General features: G+C 56.6%; 2 protein-coding genes across 5 annotated transcripts in view; one reads left to right on the top strand and one right to left on the bottom strand.

Moving 5' to 3' along the window:
* STS (steroid sulfatase) overlaps positions 1-1,432 on the bottom strand; it is a 248,920-nt gene extending 247,488 nt beyond the window's left edge. For 2 of the 4 annotated variants that reach the window (XM_080653591.1, XM_080653592.1), the window contains exon 1: positions 637-703. In XM_080653591.1, the coding sequence (XP_080509717.1) occupies positions 637-677 (41 nt within the window). In that variant the 5' untranslated portion in view covers positions 678-703. Of the gene's footprint in view, positions 1-636; positions 704-1,205 lie in introns of those variants that run through there. The other 2 variants (XM_080653588.1, XM_080653590.1) reach the window with 2 other exon arrangements.
* Positions 146-21,994, top strand: part of PUDP (pseudouridine 5'-phosphatase) — a 35,192-nt gene continuing 13,343 nt past the window's right edge. The window contains exons 1-2 of the mRNA XM_080653593.1: positions 146-284; positions 19,095-19,313. Coding sequence (XP_080509719.1) covers positions 215-284; positions 19,095-19,313 — 289 coding nt within the window. The 5' untranslated portion in view covers positions 146-214. The remainder of the gene's footprint in view (positions 285-19,094; positions 19,314-21,994) is intronic.

Below are 21,994 nucleotides of genomic sequence, written 5' to 3'. Positions count from 1 at the left end.
CGCGTGCGCGGGAAACGGCGCGGCGCGCGTCCCCGAACAGGGCCGAGGGCGCGTGCGCGTGCGCGTGCCGCCCCCGGCCCCGAGGAGGGAGGCGGCCCTGGGCGCGCATGCGCAGACGTGCGCTTTGGGAGGCGTGCGCGGCGTAGCCCCGAGCGCGCGCGCGCGCGCGCGGCTCCTCCCTCCCCGCCCCCACCTGGCGGACCTGGCGGCACCAATGGCGGCGCCCATGGCCTCCCCGCGGCCCGTCACCCACCTGCTCTTTGACATGGACGGCCTCCTTCTGGGTGGGTAGCCTGCGGCCGCATCCCGCGAGGGCGACACGGGGCGGGCGCGGGCAGGGAGCGCGGGCTCTCAGGGCCAGGGGTCGCGGGGGGGCGGCCATGCCCCGGACCCTCGAGGGGGCGGGCGCGCGGGGTCACGTCAGGCCGGCCGCACGCTCGCCGGGCAGAGGCGCCGACGCCGCTCGGGGCACCCACTTCCGGTGACCGCTCCGTGCGGGGGGTCGCGGCGCGGAAGGGCGCACCGCTCGGCAGGACCCCTCCCCACCCTGCCCCTGCGAGGCCGGGAGGTGCGCGCGCAGCACGGGCCTCGGTTTCCCCGTCGGCACCGGGGCTGCCTCCACCTGGCCGGTCGCACCTTGCAGAGCAGCCGTCCTCCACCCGCCGGTTTGGGGACATCTGACCATGTGTCCGGAGGCATTTGCGGAGCCCTCGATGGCGGGGGGGGGAGGGGAGAGGGGAACGGGGGGGGGGGTGCTGTCGGCCGGCCAGGGGGTGGAGGCCAGGGCTGCTGCTGCACCTCCCGCCGTGCACGGGACCGCCCCGCGCCACCCCGCATTGTCCAGCCCCCCAGCCCCGAATGCCCGTGGGGCGCGGGTGCCAGGACCCTCCCGAGTGTCCCGGCTGCTCAGCAGCCCACCCCCGCCCGCTGAGAATCCGTATTTTTTAACCCAAAAGCCTGCAAGTTGGAGACACGCACGGAGGGATGCATTTGCGAGGCTTTCTCTATGCGCACCCCACAGCCCCCTAGACACCCCGACTTCACCAGCCACGGCGCCTTCCAAGTAGAAATGAAAGCAGAAAATGCTCGGTGTTTAGCTCCGGAGACACCCTGCCTGGGCGCAGCCCCACAGCCCCATCGCTCCCAAAGGCTTCCTAGGACTTAAAAAAAACAAAAACAACAACAACAAAAAAACGCCCGCTTACTTTATGTCGACCCGCCGGGCGTGCACGTCTGTTATTCCTTCCTGTCCTAAAATCCTGGAGGGAACAGTTGCATGGGGCGAATGAACAACAAAGCCCGCAGCCCAGACAGGGAAAGGGACTCGCCCGAGGTTGCCCAGCTCATCAGGGGCAGAGCTGAGAAAGGCTGGCCGATCGATATCCGGTTCTAAATATAACCCATGGTCGCCTCTCACATGGGGTGCGCGACCTTGACCCTCGCCGGACATCTGCCAGGTGGTTCAGTACTAAAGAGACTTGATTTTTTTTTTCTTTTTTGTAAAGGCCCATCAATAAAAGTCTCTCTTTTTTTTAAATTTAAAAAACTATATATTTTATTGATTTTTTTTTACAGAGAGGAAGGGAGAGGGAGAGTTAGAAACATCGATGAGAGAGAAACATCCATCAGCTGCCTCCTGCACGCCTCCTACTGGGGATGTGCCCGCAACCCAGGTACGGCATGCCCTTGACCGGGAATCGAACCCGGGACCCTTCATTCCACAGGCCCACACTCTATCCACAGAGCCACACCGGTTAGGGTTAAAAGTCTCTTTATTTATGGACCCAGAGAGATTAAACGGACAAATTCCTAAGAAGAAAAAAAAAAAAGGAAGAAGAAAAATCCCCATAGAGGTCGGTAATGGGTGAGAACATTCGTGTATACAGCTCCCAATTCTGACACCACAAAGCTTTTGGGGTTGCTCACGAGTTTGTGGACAGGAATTTTCCTGCTCAGGTGGCTCAAGCCGTGACAGCGTCCAATTCCTGAGCCTGCAAGCAGAGATCCAGGGAACCTGGGGCGGGAGGCTCATGAATTTTAATGCAAATGGAGCTGCCTCATTAAAATTAAATTTATTAACTTCTCAACGGGCTGGCTGGATGCTTACTCGGGCCTTTAGATTCCATAGTTGTTCCCTGAAGCGATGAAGGGTGACTTACGGGCTTGCAGATTGCCCTAGGCCGGGCCTGGCCGGGGTCTCCTCTTTGCTGCTCCGGGTACTGTTACCCAATCCCCTAAAAGCCAAGAATTCGTGGCCCTTGGGAAGATAAGACGTGGCCCTTTCCCCATCCCTTTTCCTGCCCTTTTTTCTCCTTCACGGATTTCTCAGAAACTCATCTTTGCTTAGTCTCTCTCTCTCTCTCTTTTCAAAATTTCCCCGTTCGTACAGAACTGCAGTGAACGGCGCAGGGATGGGCCCTTCTCCGCGCCAGAGAAGGGAGTTTGCAGTCTAGAGCAGCACTCCTGGAAATAGCATCCTTTGCATGAAATTTTCTACGAGCAACATTGTAGCAAGTACAAAACCCTGCCTTTCAGCCGGTGCTACTGTATCTCAGTTACGCGGCCCAGCTATGCCTGCTCTCAGTCGGAAGCACCTGGCCCAGCTTCAGTTGTATCTGTTATTGGCTTAACAAAGTATCTATACTAATAATCTATACTAATAAAAGGGTAATATGCTAATTAGACCGGGAGACCTTCCGGTTGTCCTGCCGGACAAAGCCATGGTGGCGGGGCTGAGGCAGAGGCGGTTAGGGGCAATCAGGCCAGGAGGGGAGGGCAGTTGGAGGTGATCAGGCCGGGGGGTGAGGGGGGTGGGGGTTGGGGGCGAGCAGGCCGGCAGGCAGATTGGTTAGGGGCGATCAGGCAGGCAGGCAGGTGAGTGGTTAGGAGTCAGCGGTCCCAGATTGCGAGAGGGATGTCTGACTGCCGGTTTAGGCCCGATCCCCCGAGGGGGTCCCAGATTGGAGAGGGTGCAGGCCAAGCTGAGAGACACCCCCACCCCCATGCACGAATTTTGTGCACCGGGCCACTAGTCCTATTAATAAAAGCCTACGTGGTCATCACGCCCTCATGCCGTGACGTCCTCACGCTGCAATGAGTGATCTCCAGGAGGCTGTGTGCACAGCATGCGTGCGTGGGTGGGTGGGTGGGTGGGGCTGCGTGCGGGTGGGTGGGGGCTTGATGCTGCGTGCATGGTGCGGAGGCGGGTCCCGCAGTTCCGTGCGGTGAGGCCTGGGGGTCCTGCGGCTCTGCGTGGTGCAGAGGTGGGACCCCCGGCTCCGGCCTACCTCTTTGGGGCAATCCATCAAGGAGCCCCAGATGGGTGGGCGGGGCCTACCTCTTTGGGGCAGTCCATTGCAGACCTCCTGCACTGTGAGAGGGCACAGGCCAGGCTGGGGGACCCCCCCCCCCCCTTTAGCCGAGTGCACAAATTCCATACACTGGGCCTCTAGTCAGTTTATAATGAGTTCTTTTGCAGGAGGTCTGCTTCTCTTTTAGGAATTTTGAATGCATCCCCTCTCCCCCCCACTCCCACCCGCCTCCCCAGAAGTTCTCTTTGATACTGTAGCCCCCCCCCCCCCCCCATTGTTGATTTTCAAGGAAGTGGAATTGAATACAGGTTCCTGGGGAAATTCTTACAGGAGCTGCTTGCTTCATCCAAGGAGAACGAGGAAGTAAATAGAGATTTTCTTTCCTTTTTTTTTTTTTCTTTCGGAAACGTTGACGGGGAATCCCAGCTGCTTCGTGGCGTATTGTGGCACTGTCGTCCCTCCAAACAGAAAGGATTCAGTTTTTGTTGACAGAGGCTCATGTCACGCGGTTACCCTGGGCGAGGATCCAGGTATATGATCCGTCTTGGCATTCCGTGCCATTTAGGGCGAGAGAGAGAGGGGTGGGGGGGACTGAGGAGAGAGAGAGAGAAGGGGACTGAGGTGGCTATGAACCAGGACAAGATTGTGCAAGAATGACAAAGACGACAAGTATTTCCCAGTATCTCAGCTCTGCGGGAGGGGGGTTAGTATCTGGTTCATAAACAACTGGGAATAGGCACGCATGCACGCACACATGCACGGGTGGGACTTCTCTGCAAAAGACCAGGAAGTTGTGGTCGAGAGCAGCACAAACAGAAATAAATGAACACGCCTTAAATTTTCTCCTAGTGACACTAGTGCACAGGGCGGGGAGGGATGTCTCTCAGTTTGTCCTGCACCCTCTCCAATCTGGGACCCCCCCTCGGGGGATCGGGCCTAAACTGGCAGTCGGACATCCCTCTCACAATCTGGGACTGCTGACTCCTAACCACTCACCTGCCGGCCTGCTCGCCCCCAACTGCCCCCCCCTCCTGGCCTGATTGCCCCTCACCGCCTCTGCCTCGGCGCCACCACCATGGCTTTCTAGGGAAGGTCTCCCGGTCTAATTTAGCATATTACCCTTTTATTATGGTCTGCAAACTGTGGCTCGCGAGCCACATGCAGCTCACGAGCCGCGGTTTGCCGCTCTGTTGACTAATGAGTTTGCCGACCACTGGGATAGGGCCTTAATCACAAGGAACAACAGCCTGTGATTATTGGAATCGAGAGTCTAGGTCAGTGGTCGGCAAACTCATTAGTCAACAGAGCGGCAAACCGCGCCTCGCGAGCCGCATGTGGCTGGCGAGCCGCAGTTTGCCGACCACTGGTATAGATTGAAACCAGCCAAAGGAGGCAGATGCAACATGAATGGAATTTTTTTTTTTTTATTATTCTATCCTGTTATCCAAAGGTTGCCATTCAACACATAATCAGTGTAAAAAAATCATCCCGGTGGTTTGCATGCATTTTTGACGGCTGGTCTTCGAAATCTGTGCATTTTACACTCAGCCCGTCGCGTCTCGGCTGCAAGGAGCCGCATTTGAGGGGCGGGGGTGGGGTGGCTACCCCCACCTTATTGGACAGGGCAGGCCCAGGGCTGTAGGGAGCACCCCATGATGTCTGCTGTTGGCAACAGAGCCAGGCAGACGGTGGACATTAAGAATATTCACTCCCCGGCCGGTGTGGCTCAGTGGATAGAGCGTCGGCCTGCGGACTGGAGGGTCCCGGGTTCGATTCCGGTCAAGGGCATGTACCTGGGTTGTGGGCACATCCCCAGTGGGGGGCGTGCAGGAGGCAGCTGGTCAATGTTTCTCTCTCATCGATGTTTTTAACTCTGTTCCTCTCCCTTCTTTCTGTAAAAAATAAAAAATATATATATATATACACATATATATATATATATATATATATATATATATATATATATATAAAGAATATTCACTCCCAGGCCAGTTTGGCTCAGTGGATAGAGCATCAACCTGCGGACTGAAGGGTCCTGGGTTCGAGTCTGGTCAAGGGCACATGCCCGGGTTGTGGGCTCCATCCCCAGTGTGGAGGATGTAGGAGGCAGCCGATCAGTAATTCTCATCATGAATGTTTCCCTCTCTCTCTCTCTCTCTCTCTCTCTCCCCCTCTCCCTTCCTCTCTGAAATCAATAAAAAATATCTTTAAAAAGAAAGAATATTCGGAATTAGGGATTTGGGTCTACGTCAAATGCGGTGGAAGGTGAAATGTGTTTTCCAGGGATCTGACACAGGCATTATTTAGAATCTTAAAAAAAAAAAAAAAAAAAAAATGGGCCAAGAAAAACAAGCTGTATTTTCAAATTCATTTTAAAAAATCAGCAGGAAACAAGGTTGCTCTGTGAGGGGAGTTAATGCCGAGTTGCGTGTGATTTACCAGGTCTCTGTAGACGCCCGTGGATGGCAGGGTTGTAATGGGGGACACGTGGCTTCACCTGTTTGTCTGTCTGGGTCCAGGATGGCCTGTGAGCTGCCGGCGGGGGGGGGGGGGGGGGGGCAGCCTTTGGGGGCCTGCACCAGCTCTCAGTCACGCCTAGTCCGTGGCCGGAGTCCCCTCTCCCACGGTCCTGCTCACCTCCGCTCCGGTCCGCAGCCCCCACAGAGCACTTGACGGAAATAGAAGAGGCTCTAACGTTATTAGCTGGTGCCCTAGATTCACTCTCAGAGGAAGCAACACGCACCGAGGGGCAGGAGGGGGCCGTGACGACGTGAAACACGGTTCCTTCTTGTGTTGTTGTTATTAAATAGGGGCTCGATGCACAAAATCCGTGCAAGGGACTCGGCCCTCACAGCCCTGGGCCGCCTCGGCCAGAAGGTCATTGGGGTAGTTCGGTCTAATTAGCATATTAGCTCTTTATTACACGTATAGGATTATTATTGTTTTAATATATTTTATTGATTTTTTTTTTTTTACAGAGAGGAAGGGAGAGGGATAGAGAGTTAGAAACATCGATCAGCTGCCTCCTGCACACCTCCTACTGGGGATGTGCCCGCAACCAAGGTACATGCCTTTGACCGGAATCGAACCCGGGACCCTTGAGTCCGCAGGCCGACGCTCTATCCACTGAGCCACACCGGTCAGGGCTGTACAGGATTATTTTAATTGTTTGTTTTTTTGTGAATCTTCCATTGATTTTTTTTATTTTATATTTTATTTTTATTTATTTATTTAAATATGTTTTTATTAATCTCAGAGAGGAAGGGAGAGGGAGAGAGAGAGAGAGAAACATCCATGATGAGGGAATCATGGATCGGCCGCCTCCTGCACGCCCCCTTCTGGGGATTGAGCCCACAACCCGGGCAGGTGCCCTTGACCTGGAATCCAACTGTGACCTCCTGGTTCATAGGTCAGCGCTCAACCCCTGAGCCACGCCGGCCAGGCTCCATTGATTTTTTTAGAGAGAGTGAAAGGGAGGGGGAGAGACAGAGAGAGAAACATCCATGTGAGAGAGACATGTGGATCGGTTGGGGCCGGGGATCAACCTACAACCCAGGTACTTGTCCTTGACTGGAATCGAACCCGCGACCCTTCCGTCCTCGGGCTGGTGCTCTATCCACTGAGCCACACTGGCCAGGGCTTGTATTATTATTTAACTAGAGGCCCAGTACCCTAAGTCCCTGCACGGGTAGGGTCCCTAGTGGTTGCAGGCGGCCTGTGGGTCCGGCCTCCCTCCCTTGCCCCGGCCGGCCCCACCTCCTGGTCGACCTCCCGGTCGGGTCGAGGGGACAATGCATAGTACGCTTTTATTACATGGGATCATTGTATGATTTTCCACGCGAACCGTAAACACTCCGTACAGTGTCATTTGACCACACATGCTTAGGTGGGTCCAGGAACAGTTCACATGATAATGAAGGGATTTGTGGTCTCCGTCCTGGCGCCCAGCACATGAGGCTGTGCCCCAAGGGGTCCAGCAAAAGGGTAAGTTACCAGTCACCCAGACATTTCAAGGGTGTGTTATCGTCGATGCAAAAAGACAGGTGGGCTCCGTTAGGGTAAAAGGATGACCTTATCAATGACCTTGTGGGCCTAGGAGGTGACTCCCCTCCATCAACTGCTTTTAGTTCAAGTTTCATTTCAGACCATCCTTTGGGGTGACGTCGGGTCTCTTGAGTTTGCAAGACCGCCATCCAGGCCTCCCCTGAGCCGGTCGGGTTAGCACGCGGCCCCTCTCGTCCACATCTGTTTACTTTGTTATCATCATTTTTTTAATTACTGTGATTTCAGTATCAGCTGTGCCCTGTCCTGTTTGGGGGCCAGACGCGACTGCATGCCACGTGAAAGAGCCAGGGAAACCGTCCCCCAGCCAGCGTCCCAGCACCCCGCGTCACGTAGACGCCCAGGTGGCCCCTGGGTCTTAGGGCCGCGAGATGTTTGAAAGCGATGGATAGCCAGCCTGCTGCGGGGAGACACAGACCAACCAGCAGTCAGAAGGCTGATGGACCTTGGGCTTGAGCAAGGGCTGAAAGCTGGACACCGATGGTTCGTGGAGACAGTGGCGGCTGAAGGCACTCTTCTAACCTGGTGACAACCTCTTACTGTTTACCAGGCCTCACCTCCGATAGGTCTGTCTGGTTTGCTAAAGGGCAAATGTATATTCTGGCCTCTGTTCCTCCAGTGGTGCCGCTGGCTGGCAGCCGGAGCCGCCCACCGGCTCACCTGAGCTCACCTGAGCGGGGCAGGTAGCCCGCCGCCCGCCCGCCCGCCTGCCCTTGACGTGGCGTCCCACTGCCAGCCTGTCCGTGGGCCCGTCCCTCTGCGGCTGACATCTCGCTTGGGGGTAGAGCTTTCAGTTGGACAGGAGCGTGAGAAAGGCGAGGTGGGACGGATCCACGGGGATCCCGAAGGGGAGGCGTTCGGGGAGTGGCACGAATCAGTCTGTCCATGAAGGGGAGCTTTTGGGGCGTGTCTCCGAGTGCCGGCCACTGAGACACGGGCGGGGAGTGGGTGCGGCTCCGGCCCCGTGCTTCCAGCTGTCATGGGTGCTGGGGGGTGTGGTCAGGGGTGCTGAGGGCTGTGGTCAGGGGTGCTGGGGGCTGTGAGGGGTGCTGGGGACTGTGAGGGTTGCTGGGGGTTATCAGAGGTGCCGGGGGCTGTGAGGGATGCTGGGGACTGTGAGGGGTGCTGGGGGCTGTGAGGGGTGCTGGGGGCTGTGAGGGGTGCTGGGGCTGTGGTTGGCGCAGTGGGGTGTGCTGGGGACTGTGAGGGGTGCTGGGGCTGTGGTCAGGGCGCAGTGGGGGGTGCTGGGGGCTGTGAGGGGTGCTGCAGGCTGTCAGAGGTGCTGGGGCTGTGGTCAGGGTGCAGTGGGGGGTCCTGGGGGCTGTGAAGGGTGCTGCGGGCTGTCAGAGGTGCTGGGGCTGTGGTGAGGGGTGCTGGGGCTGTGAGGGGTACTGGGGGCTGTGGTCAGGGGTACTGGGGGCTGTGAGGGGTGCTGGGGGCTGTGAGAGGTACTGGGGGCTGTGAGGGGTGCTGGGGGCTGTCAGAGGTGCTGGGGCTGTGGTCAGGGCGCAGTGGGTGTGCTGGGACGCACCCATTTGTCCTGCTGTGTCGTTTACCTGTGAGCTGACCCGGTTTCCCTGGGGTCCGGGAAGTGGCTGGCGCCCCGTGAGCCTCTCGGGAGGGTTCACCCTGAGCTGGGGCGCAGCCGGGGGAGTCGCTCAGGTCGGGGGGGGGGGGGGCAGGGGGGCCCAGATGCTGTAGATCCGTGGCCGTTTGTTTGTTTTTTAATACATTTTTTTTTTATGTCCGAGAGGAAGGGAGAGAGAGACACATCCATGGTGAGAGAGAATCATGGACCAGCTGCCTCCTGCACGCCCCTCCTGGGGATGGAGCCCACAACCCGGGCATGTGCCCTTGACCGGGAATCGAACCCGGACCTCCTGGTTCCACACCGGCGGGGCCACACGTGGCTTTCCATTGTGAGCAGCCAGAGCCGCAGGAAGCTGGAGGGATGGGGGGATGGGGGGTGCCCTGTGGTCTGGGGGCGTTAGCTGCTGTAATGGCACCGGCCCCTCTCCCGGGCCCTGGCTCTCATCACCTCTAAGCAGAGGTTCCAGAGGTGCCCAAGGCCAAGGACTCTGCGCGCACGTGGTGAGGCCCCGTCCCCCCGCCATTTCCCCCGCCGGAGCCCCGAGTTCAGCTCCTCCAGACGCGTCACCCCAATAGGCCGTTGCCCGCGGCCGGGCTGGTAACGTGCGCCTCCTGCAGACAGGCCCCCCATTACCCGCCCCCGTGGGAAGGCTGTTCGCGTCATTCATTTGCACCCGCACCCGCGTGTCAGCGAGGGGCCTGGGATGTGCAGGTGCAGGGGGTGCTGCTCCTACCGTTAGCACACGCTTCCCGGGGGGTGGTGGCAATACAGGCGGCACCAGACCCGGCTCATGACACCCCCCCACCCCCCGCCAGCACCCGACACCCCGTCCTCTTTCCAACCGGCCCCACCCACCCCTGATGACAGTCCCCCTCTCTGGGTGCCTCCTGGAGCGCCGGGCATCGCTCTGCCCTGGGCAGTGGCTCACCTCGGGTGCCCGCAGGGCCAGCCCCTCCTCCCTCTGCTCCTGGCGAGGCTGATGACGCAGGGCAGGGCAGGGCAGGGCAGGGCAGGGCGCGCCCAGGCTGTGTTCCTGCCGAGACACCTCTGTTCCGCCTTGGCCAGCGCTGTCTGCACGGAGAACCATCAGCTATGGCCTGGCTGCTTGCTCAGTGCTGGGAGCGTCCGCCCGCAGACTGAAGGGTCCCGCGTTCGATTCCGGTCAAGGGCATGTACCTCGGTGCAGGCTCCATCCCCAGCCCTGGTCCGGGTGAGAGTGGGGGAGGCAACCCATCGGTGTGTCTCTCTCACATCGGTGTTTCTCTCTCTCTCTCTCTCTCCCCTTCCCTTCCACTCTCACTAAAAATCAGTGGAAAAATATCCTCGGGTGAGGATTAACCAGATACACACACACACACTCACACACATCACACACACACATACACACACACACATTAATGCACACACAACACACACATCACACACACATTCACACACTCACAATCTCACACACACGTACATACACACACATTCACACATGCACAGACACTCACAATCACACATACATAAACACATTCACACATACACACACACTCACAATCTCACACACACGTGCATACACTCACACATTCACACACACGCACACACACATTCACACACACACACACAATCTCACACGTACATACACACACACATTCACACACACGCACACACACACACTCACAATCACACTCACACACAATCACACACACCAAATACACACACACACTCAAACACACACACGTACTCACACACACAAACTTACCAACGATTAGCCTTGTAGGTTCAGAGACACACCTGTCCCTTCAACATCCGATTCCTTCGTATTCTGTTTATTTACGAAGCTCGTGGTTTTCACCGCCACCATTTCCTTTCAGTCCTCCCCCGAGGATATTTTCCCGTGGATATTTTCCCGTGGATTTTTTAGAGGGAGGGAAAGACAGAGAGAAACATCGATGTGAGAGAAACACATCGATGGGTTGCCTCCTGCACACACACACACACACACACACACACACTCTGACGAGGGCCCAGGCCTGGGAGGCGCCTGCAACCGAGGTACGTGCCCTTGACCGGAATCGAACCCGGGACCCGTCGGTCCGCAGGCTGACGCTCTATCCACTGAGCCACACCGGCCAGGGCTTAACCGGCCAGGGCTTAACCGCCACTATTAAGAGGTCCCCACAGGGTTTGACCGCGCACCAATGTTCACCAGCTCAAACCCCGTGAGGCTCGCTCAGCCACGTCATAAAGAGACGGTGCTCTGTCCCCCGACCGGATGGACAGACACCCCCTTTCCGAACAGGCAGGGGTCCGTGTAAGCCCCATCAGTGACTTCCTAGGAACGACGGAGGCCCCGTTCACCCCCCTCTTCAGTCGAGGGCCCACGGCGCCCCCGTGGATTGCCCGTGCAATCAGCCGTTCCGGCCTGCGTTTCAGAGTCACGCACGGTATTGTCGCCCCGACGGGCCCACTTCCACCAGAGCAGGCACGTCCCACAATGACAAGGAGCTCGCCAACCCGGACGCGGGGCCGTCCTGCGCTCACGGGCATCCCCTGAGGTGTTGGGATGGGGGAGTCCTTAGGGGACTCCTGTCCCTGCCCACCCAGCCCGTTAGAATTCACATGTCGTAACCCACGGACACGGCTGTCCACCCCCACCGGTCATTTCCGACCCCGCCAGCGATTCTGCATTCTCTCATCGCATGTCCCAGCTTCCTCCCAGACCCAGCTTCCTCCCAGCCCCGCGAGGGCCTTGCCAGTGGTATCTGGTCGAAGACGGGGTGTCTTTCCTGTGCTGTGCCCCACAGCGGCACCTGACAGGGCCACATACCCACCCCAGTCACGAACGGAACGTGGAGCCAGCCTTGAATTCCCTGTCCCAGCTGTCACCTCCCAGCCCCCAGGGGTGCTGCATCAAAACCATGGCTGTTTGAGAGGAGTGGGCGATTTTTAAAAATACACACTGAGTGGCCAGATGATGATGATCTCTGAACGCATAATAATCTGGCCACTCAGTGTGTATGTATATATATTAGAGGCCTGGTGCATGAATTCGTGCATGGGTGGGGTCGAGCCAGCCTGGCCAGGGGGAGGGGACATGGGCGGTTGGCCGGCCTGCCTGCTGGTCGAACTCCTGGTCGAGGGGACAATTTGCATATTAGCCTTTTATTATATAGAATAGACACGGAGTGGCCAGATGATTATGCGTTCAGAGATCATCATCATCTGGACACTCAGTGTATATTTGTATTGATTTCAGAGAGGAAGGGAGAGGGAGAGAGAGAGAGAAACATCCACGATGAGAGAGAATCATGGATCGGCTGTCTCCTGCACGCCCCCTACTGGGCATGTGCCCTGACCGGGAATCAAACCATGACCTCCTGGTTCATCGGATGACGCTCAACCACTGAGCCACACTGGCCGGGCCGTTTCTTTCTTTTTAAAATGCTTCTGTTGATTGCAGAGAGAGGAAGGGAGAGCGAGCGAGAGAGAGAGAAGCATGGATCAGCTGCCTCCTCCACGCCCCCGACCGGGGATCGAGCCCACCACCCGGGCATGTGCCCTGACTGACGGGGAATCGAACCGTGACCTCGTGGTGTTTATGTGTTTGAGAGTCATTGTACAGTTAGGAAAAAAAAGAAAAGTAGATGGTTGGGAATGTTCCCCGTGTTTTCGACTGCTGAGGTCCCCCGTGGACAGGGGCTCACGGCAAAGCAGACGCGTTAGGCTGCGTTCCTGGCGGTCGGAAATCCCAGGTCCGCCTCAGAGGCCAGCACCGTTGGGCCCGGAGTCCCGGTGTTTCTGGGGCAGAACCTACTCCCTTCTCCTTCCCAGCTTCTAGGGGCGCTGCCTGCATCCCTTGCTCACAGCCCCCTCATCCTCAGATCCATGCACATCTCCTCTCTGACCACTCCTTTCTACGCACACGGAGTGGCCAGATGAGGATGATCTCTGAACGCATAGTCATCTGGCCACTCTGTCTACCCTATAGAATAAAAGGCTAATATGCAAATGGTCCCCTCAACCAGGAGTTCGACCAGCAGGCAGGCCGGCCAACCGCCCATGTCCCCTCCCCCTGGCCAGGTTGGCCGGACCCCACCCATGCACGAATTCATGCACCGGGCCTCTAATATATATATATCTCCTTATATATATATCCTTATATATATATATCCTGAGTGGCCAGATGATTATGCGTTCAGAGATCATAATAATCTGGCCACTCAGTGTATGTTTTTATTGATTTTAGAGAGAGAGGGGGAGGGGAAGGGAGAGAGAGAAACATCCATCCGTCGCCTCCCATGTGCACCACAGCCGGGAAGGGAAACATACACCCCGGGTTCGTGCCCTTGAGCGTAATCGAACGCGGGACCCTCCCGTTTGGGGGCCGGCGCGCTAACCATTGAACACACCTGCCAGCGCTGACACAGGCTTTTAGAGAGAGGCGGGTATGCGTGTGCCGACGGCTCGGAGCCGTGTCGTTCTGTGCCCACTCAGCCCCCCAACCCCCAGCTCCTGCCTCGGATCTGCCTACAGCCCCTTCTTGCACGTGTAGGTGGACACGCCGATTTAATCCCAGTATCACAGGCCGTCCGGCTGGCTCTCTGCACAGCCTCACCTGCAGGCCCTGTAGCTGCCTTCAGTCCACAACTCCAGACCGTCCCTCTGCCTCCTCCCACGGCACCTGGGGCCCGTCCCCCAGCAACCCCGGAGTGGAACGGGGGGCCTCACTGTGCTGTCGCCAGCCCGGAACCCCCACTGGCCGAGCTTCCCCCAGACGCCCCCCTACCTGCGGGTCCTTCCGTGCCCGGAGCTGCACCGTGTCCTGTGCTGTCCTGCACGGGGCCGGCCGTCACCCCAGAGCCAGGCCACTGCTCCCCTTAAATTACCCCTTGGGGCCCACCTCCCCCGTAATTACAAGTGCATAGAGCGGGGAGCCTGCTTGCAGCCCCGGTGACGTGGGCGTGGAGGGAGGACTCCGCAGATTCCCTGGGGGACGTGGCGCCGGCCTGGGGGTGGCGTTCCGATGTGGGAGATACCCTTCCACGGCACGGGTCCCCTCCCGGCTCGGGGGGCCCTGTCTGTTCTGCGCGGCCTTGCGAATAGATGAGAACCTGGATACAATTTTTAAAAAATGCTTTTTTATTGATTTCAGAGAGGAAGAGAGAGAGAGAAACATCCATGATGAGAGAGAATCACGGACCGGCCGCCTCCTGCACGCCGCCCACTGGGGATGGAGCCCACAACCCGGGCCTGTGCCCTTGACTGGGAATGGAACCCTGACCTCCTGGTTCCTAGGTCGATGCTCAGCCACCGAGCCACGCCGGCTGCCGGGCAAGTTATAATTTTGGTGGCGCCGGCAGACTTCGCCAGTGGGCCTGGCCTCCCGCCCCCGTGTCCCGCGGGAAACCCACGCTGCATCTGAACGGCAGCAGATGTGGGCACGTCTCAGCCTCGTGTGTGGAGTCAGTCAGTGTGTACCCCCTTTCATCTTCCTCTCTCGGAGCACGCATGTGTCTTTGAAACTCAGGTTATCGTGTCTACGGCAGTTTTATTTCCTCCCCCTGGTCCTGCGTGTGGTTATAGACCCAAGGCCTGTGCTTAACTTTTTTTAAAAATATATTTTATTGATTTTTCACAGAGAGGAAGGGAGAGGGATAGAGAGTTAGAAACATCGATGAGAGAGAAACATCCATCAGCTGCCTCCTGCACACCTCCCACTGGGGATGTGCCCGCAACCAAGGTACGTGCCCTTGACCGGAATCGAACCTGGGACCCTTCAGTCCGCAGGCCGACGCTCTCTATCAAACTGCGGCCCGCGGGCCACATGCGGCCCACCGAGGACATGGATCCGGCCCGCCGGGGGCCGCTGCCTGTCCTGCTTAGCAGCCGACGCGTCCCGGGCACGCCGTGCGCATAGGAATTTGTTCATAGTTTTTTTTTTAACGATAGTCCGGCCCTCCAACGGTCTGAGGGACAGGGAACTGGCCCCTGTTTAAAAAGTTTGAGGACCCCTGCTCTATCCACGGAGCCACACCGGTGAGGCCTGCACTTCGTGAGAAAGTGGTGCTCAGGGTGGGCTGTGTGTGCGGGTCTGACGGCTGCTGTAACGGCTGATCCCGGACCTGGTGGTGTAGCAGGACACTCCTTTGTTCCCTCACAGTTCTGGAGGCCAGGCGGCCTGATGGGCTGGAGTCCGGCGTGCAGCCCTGGCCGCTGTGGCTCAGGGGATAGAGCATCGGCCTACGGACCAAAGGGTCCCGGGTTCGATTCCTGTCAAGGGCACGTACCTCGGTGGCAGGATCTACTCCCCGGCCCGGGACCCTGGTCGGGGTGCATGCAGGAGGCAACCCATCGATGTGGCTCTCTGTCTCTCCCTCTCTCTCCCAGTCTCTCTAAAAATCAGTGGAAAAATATCCTTGGGTGAGGATTAACAACAACAACAAAATAATCTATACTAATAAAAGGGTAATATGCTAATTAGACCGGATGTCTTCCGGACATCCATCCGGACGTCCTTCCGGACAAAGCCACGGTGGCGGAGGCCGAGGCCGAGGCGGTTAGGAGCAATCAGGCAATCAGGCCGACAGGGGAGAGCAGTTTGGGGCGACCAGGCCCTGGTCGGGGCTCATGCAGGAGGTAACCCATCGATGTGTTTCTCTCCCATCGATGTTTCTCTCTGTCTCTCCCTCTCCCCTCCACTCTCTCTAAAAATCAATGGAAAAATATCCCCGGGGGAGGATTAAAAAAAATTTTTTCTCTCTCAATCTGTGGCTTGCTTCCCTCTTTTACTGGCCGGGGAGGGGCGGGGGGGTCCTATAATTTTGAGTATGTTTTGTGGCCCTTAGTGTGTTGTGTGATGGGCACGTCATACCTCCCTCACTTTCAAGAACATTCTCCTATGTCTTCTACAAGTTTCCTAGTTTTAGTTCTACATTTAGGTTTATAATCCTAAAGGTCAGTCTTCTTTTATATATATATATATATGTAATACACACCTGTTTACATCAGATGTGTAATATAGCAATATTTTTATTTAATTTATTTTTTTTTAATATTTTTATTGATTTCAGAGAGGAAGAGAGAGAGAGAAACATCCATGATGAGAGGGAATCACCGACTGGCTGCCTCCTGCACGCCCCCCACTGGGGATCGAGCCCACAACCCGGGCGTGTGCCCTTGACCGGGAATCGAACCCTGACCTCCTGGTTCCTAGGTCGATGCTCAACCCCTGAGCCACACCAGCTGGGCAACATTTTTTACTTTCAAAACTAGAGGCCCGATGCATGAAATTTGTGCATGGGGCTCGGCCCGCGGGCCCGCCCACAGCCCATTCTAGAAGGTCATTCCACCGTGCCGTCTAATTAGCATATTAGCGCTTTATTATAGAGGATGGTATCTTCAACCCGAATCTGATTCCCAGGAAAACCTCCTCAGACCAACACCCCTGCCTATTAAATAGAATACTTGATCATAAAGCTCAATGCTAATCAGAGGTTTCCGTGTACCCATGATCCTTCCATCAGACGATCATCACCCATATTTATCTTACGCAACGGCATTTATTACCTCTTTGACGGTTGAAACAGACAGCACACCGCCACGGGAAGTGACGCTCCCGTGTCACAGGCATCCTCCGAGCGTGCTGAAGCCGGCCAGCTTCGGGGGGTGTGAGCAGACACCACCGCACTCCCGTCACGCTCGTTACACACGCATGCCAGGCCCTCACACGCCTGAACGCGGGGCAGGCCAGCTCCTCCGAGCTCCCTCCCTCCCTTTACACCGAGGCCGTGAGCCGGCTCCCTCCCCGGGGCATCAAGCTCTGGGAGTGTGAGTGTTGGCAGGAAAAGCCACTCCGGCTGCTCCCCCAGGGGAGAGCCTGCAGGGTGTACGGGGGGGGGGGGGGGGAGCAGGCCCCACCCCCCTTTCTGGCCACCTTCCCCTCTCTCCTCCTGCATGGCTGGGACCCTTCCTGGCGCCTGGCATCCCGCTATCTGACAGCCCCTGCGGGTCTAAGAGGGAAGGCCTTGGGTCTCAGGCCGTGCAGGTGAGCTGATGGCCTTGGCAGTGGGTGGAGAAAGCCAGTCGCATGAATGGGCTGCATTTCCTGGAACTCTCCTGGCCGGCTCTGTCTGGGTGTGCTCTTCCCAACAGACAGGCTCGAACCTGTTAGGGCTGGTCGCTGGCTGGTTGCCCTACTTGGTGAGGCCTGCTTTGGGCTCGACGACGGTCCCTCTCGCCGTCCCCAGTGAAAACACGGAGTGTCCAGATGATGAAGATCTCTGAACGCACAATAATCTGGCCACTCAGTGTAGATCCTATAGAATAAAAGGCTATATATGTGTGTGTGTATATATATATATATATATATATATATACACACACACACACACACACACACACACACACACACACACACACTGAGTGGCCAGATGATGATGATCTCTGAACGGCACAATAATCTGGCCACTCCGTGTAGATCCTATAGAATAAAAGGCTATATATGTATATGTGTGTGTGTATATACATATATATATATATATGTATATACACACACACACACGCACACGCACACACATATATACACACTGAGTGGCCAGATGATGATGACCTCTGAACGCATCATCATCTGGCCACTCCATGTCGATCCTATAGAATAAAAGGCTAATAGGCAAATGGTCCCCTCGACCAGGAGTTCAACCAGCAGGCAGGCTGGCCAACCGCCCATGTCCCCTCCCCCTGGCCAGGCGGGCTGGACCCCACCCATGCACGAATTCATGCACCGGGCCCCTAACATATATACACACACACACACACTGAGTGGCCAGATGATTATGCGTTCGGAGATCATCACCATCTGGCCACGCAGTGCAGTTCCTTCGCCGAACTGGCCGTGGTCCGTGCACGTGTCATTTCTGTACGCCCACGATGGATACCTGGTTTCGTGAGGTTTCTCACGTCCGATCCGAGTCAGCGTGATGTGCTGTGTTGATCATACGGGATGTTTCCAAACTATAAATTTCTGTCCCAGATCCTCTGTGCTCAGTCATTTGAAACGCGGGTCATATTTTAATGGTGCGGGGTTGGGTGGCGATCAACTACAGATTGGTTTGGGTCCTAGTTTTAAATATCCTATCTAATAAAGAGGGAATATGCTAATTGACCATCACACCATCACAAAGATGGCTGCACCCACAGCTGAGGCCAAGTTCCCTTAAGGAGCCTTAACGAGCCATCAGCAGGGACCTGAGGCTACGCCCTCCCCTGCCCCCTTGGGGCTTGACAGGGGACCTCAGGCTGCGCCTCCTGCCTTGGCACCAGGCCGGGGGACCTCAGGCTGAGACCCCCGCCCTGGCGCCAGGCCAGGGGACCTGAGGCCACATCCCCTGCCCGTCGGGGCTTGACGGGGGACCTCAAGGTGCGCTTCTTATCCTGGTGCTGGGCTGGGGGACCTCAGGCTGCTCCCCCTGCCCCAGCGCCAGGCAAGGGGACCTCAGGCTGTGCCCCCCACCAAGTGGGGCTTGACAGGGGACTTCAGGCAACGCCCCCCACCGGCAGGGCTTGATGGGGGACCTCAAGGTGCACCCCTCGCCCCATCTGGGGGACCTCAGGCCATGCCCCCCATCCTGGCGCCAGGCCAGGGGACCTGAGGCTATGCCCCCTGCCCGGCAGGGCTTGACAAGGGTGGGACTGGCCGGGTCTGGATCTAGCCCAATGGGCGGGGGGGCAGCCGGGTCTGGGTCTCACGTGATTTTGAGGTGCATGTGGGTGAGCGGGGTCTTGACTCTGGGTCCTCCTTTTAATGTGCACGAATTTCGTGCACTGGGCCACTAGTGTGTGTGTGTGTGTGTATATATATATATATATATATTTTTTTTTTTTAATTGATTTCAGAGAGGAAGGGAGAGGGAGGCAGAGAGACAGGTAGGAACATCCATGAGGAGAGAGAATCATGGATCGGCTTCCCCCTGCACGCCCCCGACTGGGGATCGATCCCACAACACAAGCATATGCCCTTGACCGGAATCAAACCCGGGACCCTTCAGTCTGCGTAGCCACACCGGCCAGGGCGCGCCCTAGACTCCACGTGAACGTGGCCCCTTCCCCTGGCCCCATCTCCCATCTCCGTCTCGCCCGTGTCTCCGCAGACACCGAACGGCTGTACTCGGTGGTGTTCGAGGAAATCTGTGGCCGCTACGGGAAGGAGTACAGTTGGGACATCAAGTCCCTGGTGATGGGCAAGAAGGCGCTGGAGGCGGCACAGATCATCGTCGACACGCTGCAGCTGCCCACGACCAAGGAGGAGCTGGTGGACGAGAGCCAGGCCAAGCTGAGGGAGCTGTTCCCCACCGCGGCCCTCATGCCAGGTGCGCCGCCCCCGCCGTCGCCCTCCAGGGCTCTTCCGGTTTCCGAAGCCGGGTCCCGGGACACAGGTTCTGATGTGTGACTAGAGGCCCGGCGCGTGGGTTCGTGCCCCGGTGGGGGTCCCCCGGCCTGGCCTGCGGACGTCCCCCGAGGGGTCCTGGATGGCGAGAGGCCAGGCCGAGGGACCCCACCGGTGCACGATCGGGGCCGGGGAGGGACTGCGGAGGGCTCCAGGGCGTGTCCGGCCCGTCTTGCCCAGTCCCAATCGGCCGGCCGGACCCCAGCAGCAAGATAGCCTACCGGTCGGAGTGTCTGCCCCCTGGTGGTCAGTGCGCATCACAGCGACGGGTTGAACGGACTGTCGGACACTTAACATAATGGGCTTTTATTATATAGGATGATGGTTCAATCTTGTTTGAAGGACGTCTTCAAGTACTATATACATCGCTGCCTGAACTGCGTGGCTCAGTGGTTGAGCGTCGACCTAGGAACCAGGAGGTCACGGTTCAATTCCCCGTCAAGGACACATGCCCGGGTTGTGGGCTCCATCCCCAGTGGGGGGCGTGCAGGAGGCAGCCAATCCATGATTCTCTCTCATCATTCATGTGTCTCTCTGTCTCTCCCTCTTCCTTCCTCTCTGAAATCAATACAAATATATTTGTTTAAAAAGTAATACACATTTCCTTCACCGAGTCCTGAGGTCCAAAAACATTTGAATTTTGTTTGCGTTCCGTTATGTAAAGATGACCTTCAGGGCAGAATTGCTTCAAGTTGTGACTTTAATACGTATCAAGAAAAGGATCTGGCTTTTTCTTTTCAGAATCAAGGACAGTATTAATGTTTCGGCAATAATTCAAACTTGAGCAAAATTTATTTTCTTTTTTTAAAAAAATATGTTTTTATTGATTTCAGAGAGGAAGGGAGAGGGCGAGAGAGAGACCTCCATGGTGAGAGAGAACCACGGATCGGCTGTCTCCCGCACGCCCCCGACTGGGCATCCAGCTTGCAACCGAATCGCACCGTGACCTCCCGGTTCATAGGTCAACGCTCAACCACTGGGCCGTGCCGGCCGGGCGGAGCACATGCATGATCAACAAGCAGCTGGGTCTCCCCAGAGAAGCTGAATTATTAAAGGTTACAGGAAGCTTAATTATTTAAAAGGGAGAGGCGGAATGCCAGCGTCACGAGCCTCCTGCGTGCCCCCATCCCTCTCGCTACTTGTTTCTCCCGGAAAGGAACGCCGACGGCTGTCCCCTGGGGCTTGTTAGCTGACGGTCGATCAGAGCTGCCCCGTGTTTCCTGCTAAAAGGGAGAGGGTCAGGAACGTTCTAGATTACAAGGCCAGAGAATGCTTCAGAGTGGAATGCTAATTGAGATTCTTGCAGCAGATAAGGTGCAAACTCCGTCTCTGGCATTTCTGGGGCGGCGGGGGGAGAAAAAATGTGCAGTCAGAGCAGTCATTGTGGATTGCAAATTGCATGGCGATGAGTCGCAGTCACATCTGAGTCATGGGTTGTCATATATGTGTATATGTGTGTGTGTGTATACATATGTATCTGTATATTTACATTGAGTGGCCAGATTATGATGATCTCTGAACGCATAATAATCTGGACACTCAGTGTATATATATTTGAGGCTCAGTGCATGAATTCGTGCATGGGTGGGGTCCAGCCAGCCTGGCCAAGGTAGGGGACATGGGCGGTTGGCCGGCCTGCCTGCTGGTCGAACTCCTGGTCGAGGGGACCATTTGCCCATTAGCCTTTTATTCTATAGGATAGACACGGAGTGGCTAGGTGATTATGCGTTCAGAGGTCATCAATCTGACCACTCAGTGTGTGTGTATATGTATATGTGTATATATATATATATATACACACACACATATATATGTTAGAGGCCCGGTGCATGAATTTGTGCATGGATGGGGTCCGGCCAGCCTGGCCAGGGGGAGGCGACATGGGCGGTTGGCCGGCCTGCCTGCTGGTCAAACTCCTGGTCGAGGGGACCATGTGCATATTAGCCTTTATAGGATATACACTGAGTGGCCAGATTATTATACATTCAGAGATCATCCTCAGCTGGCCACTCAGTGTGTATGTATGTGTGTATATATATATATATATATATATATATACATATATATATACATATATATATTAGAGGCCCGGTGCATGAATTTGTGCATGGATGGGGTCTGGCCAGCCTGGCCAGGGGGAGGGGACATGGGCGGTTGGCCAGCCTGCCTGCTGGTCGAACTCCTGGTCGAGGGGACCATTTGCATATTAGCCTTTTATTCTATAGGACGTACACAGAGTGGCCAGGTGATTATGTGTTCAGAGATCATCCTCATCCGGCCACTCCGTGTCTATAAAACACATGCGCTATCTGACAAGTCTCGGTGCCTCACAGACGTGGGATCGTGGAGTGTTGGGAGGCTTATGTCCCCTAGCTCAGTGTCCTCCAGCTTCATTCCTCCCCCGTCTGGGAGCAGGTGTGAGAATTCCCTCTCTCTCTAAGGCTGAATAGCAGCCCACGGTGCAGACAGACCCGCTTTCTCTGTCCATTCGCCTGCGGATCGACGCAGAGCTGTCTCCAAGTCGGGGCTGTCGTGACTGATGCTGCTGTGAGCCTGGAGGGTGGCCCTCTCTCTGAGGCGCTGCTCGCCGTTCTTCTGAGTTTA

Source organism: Plecotus auritus (genome assembly GCF_963455305.1).
Source record: "Plecotus auritus genome assembly, chromosome: X".
NCBI lineage: Eukaryota > Metazoa > Chordata > Mammalia > Chiroptera > Vespertilionidae > Plecotus > Plecotus auritus.
This window is presented reverse-complemented; position numbering and strand designations above follow the sequence as displayed.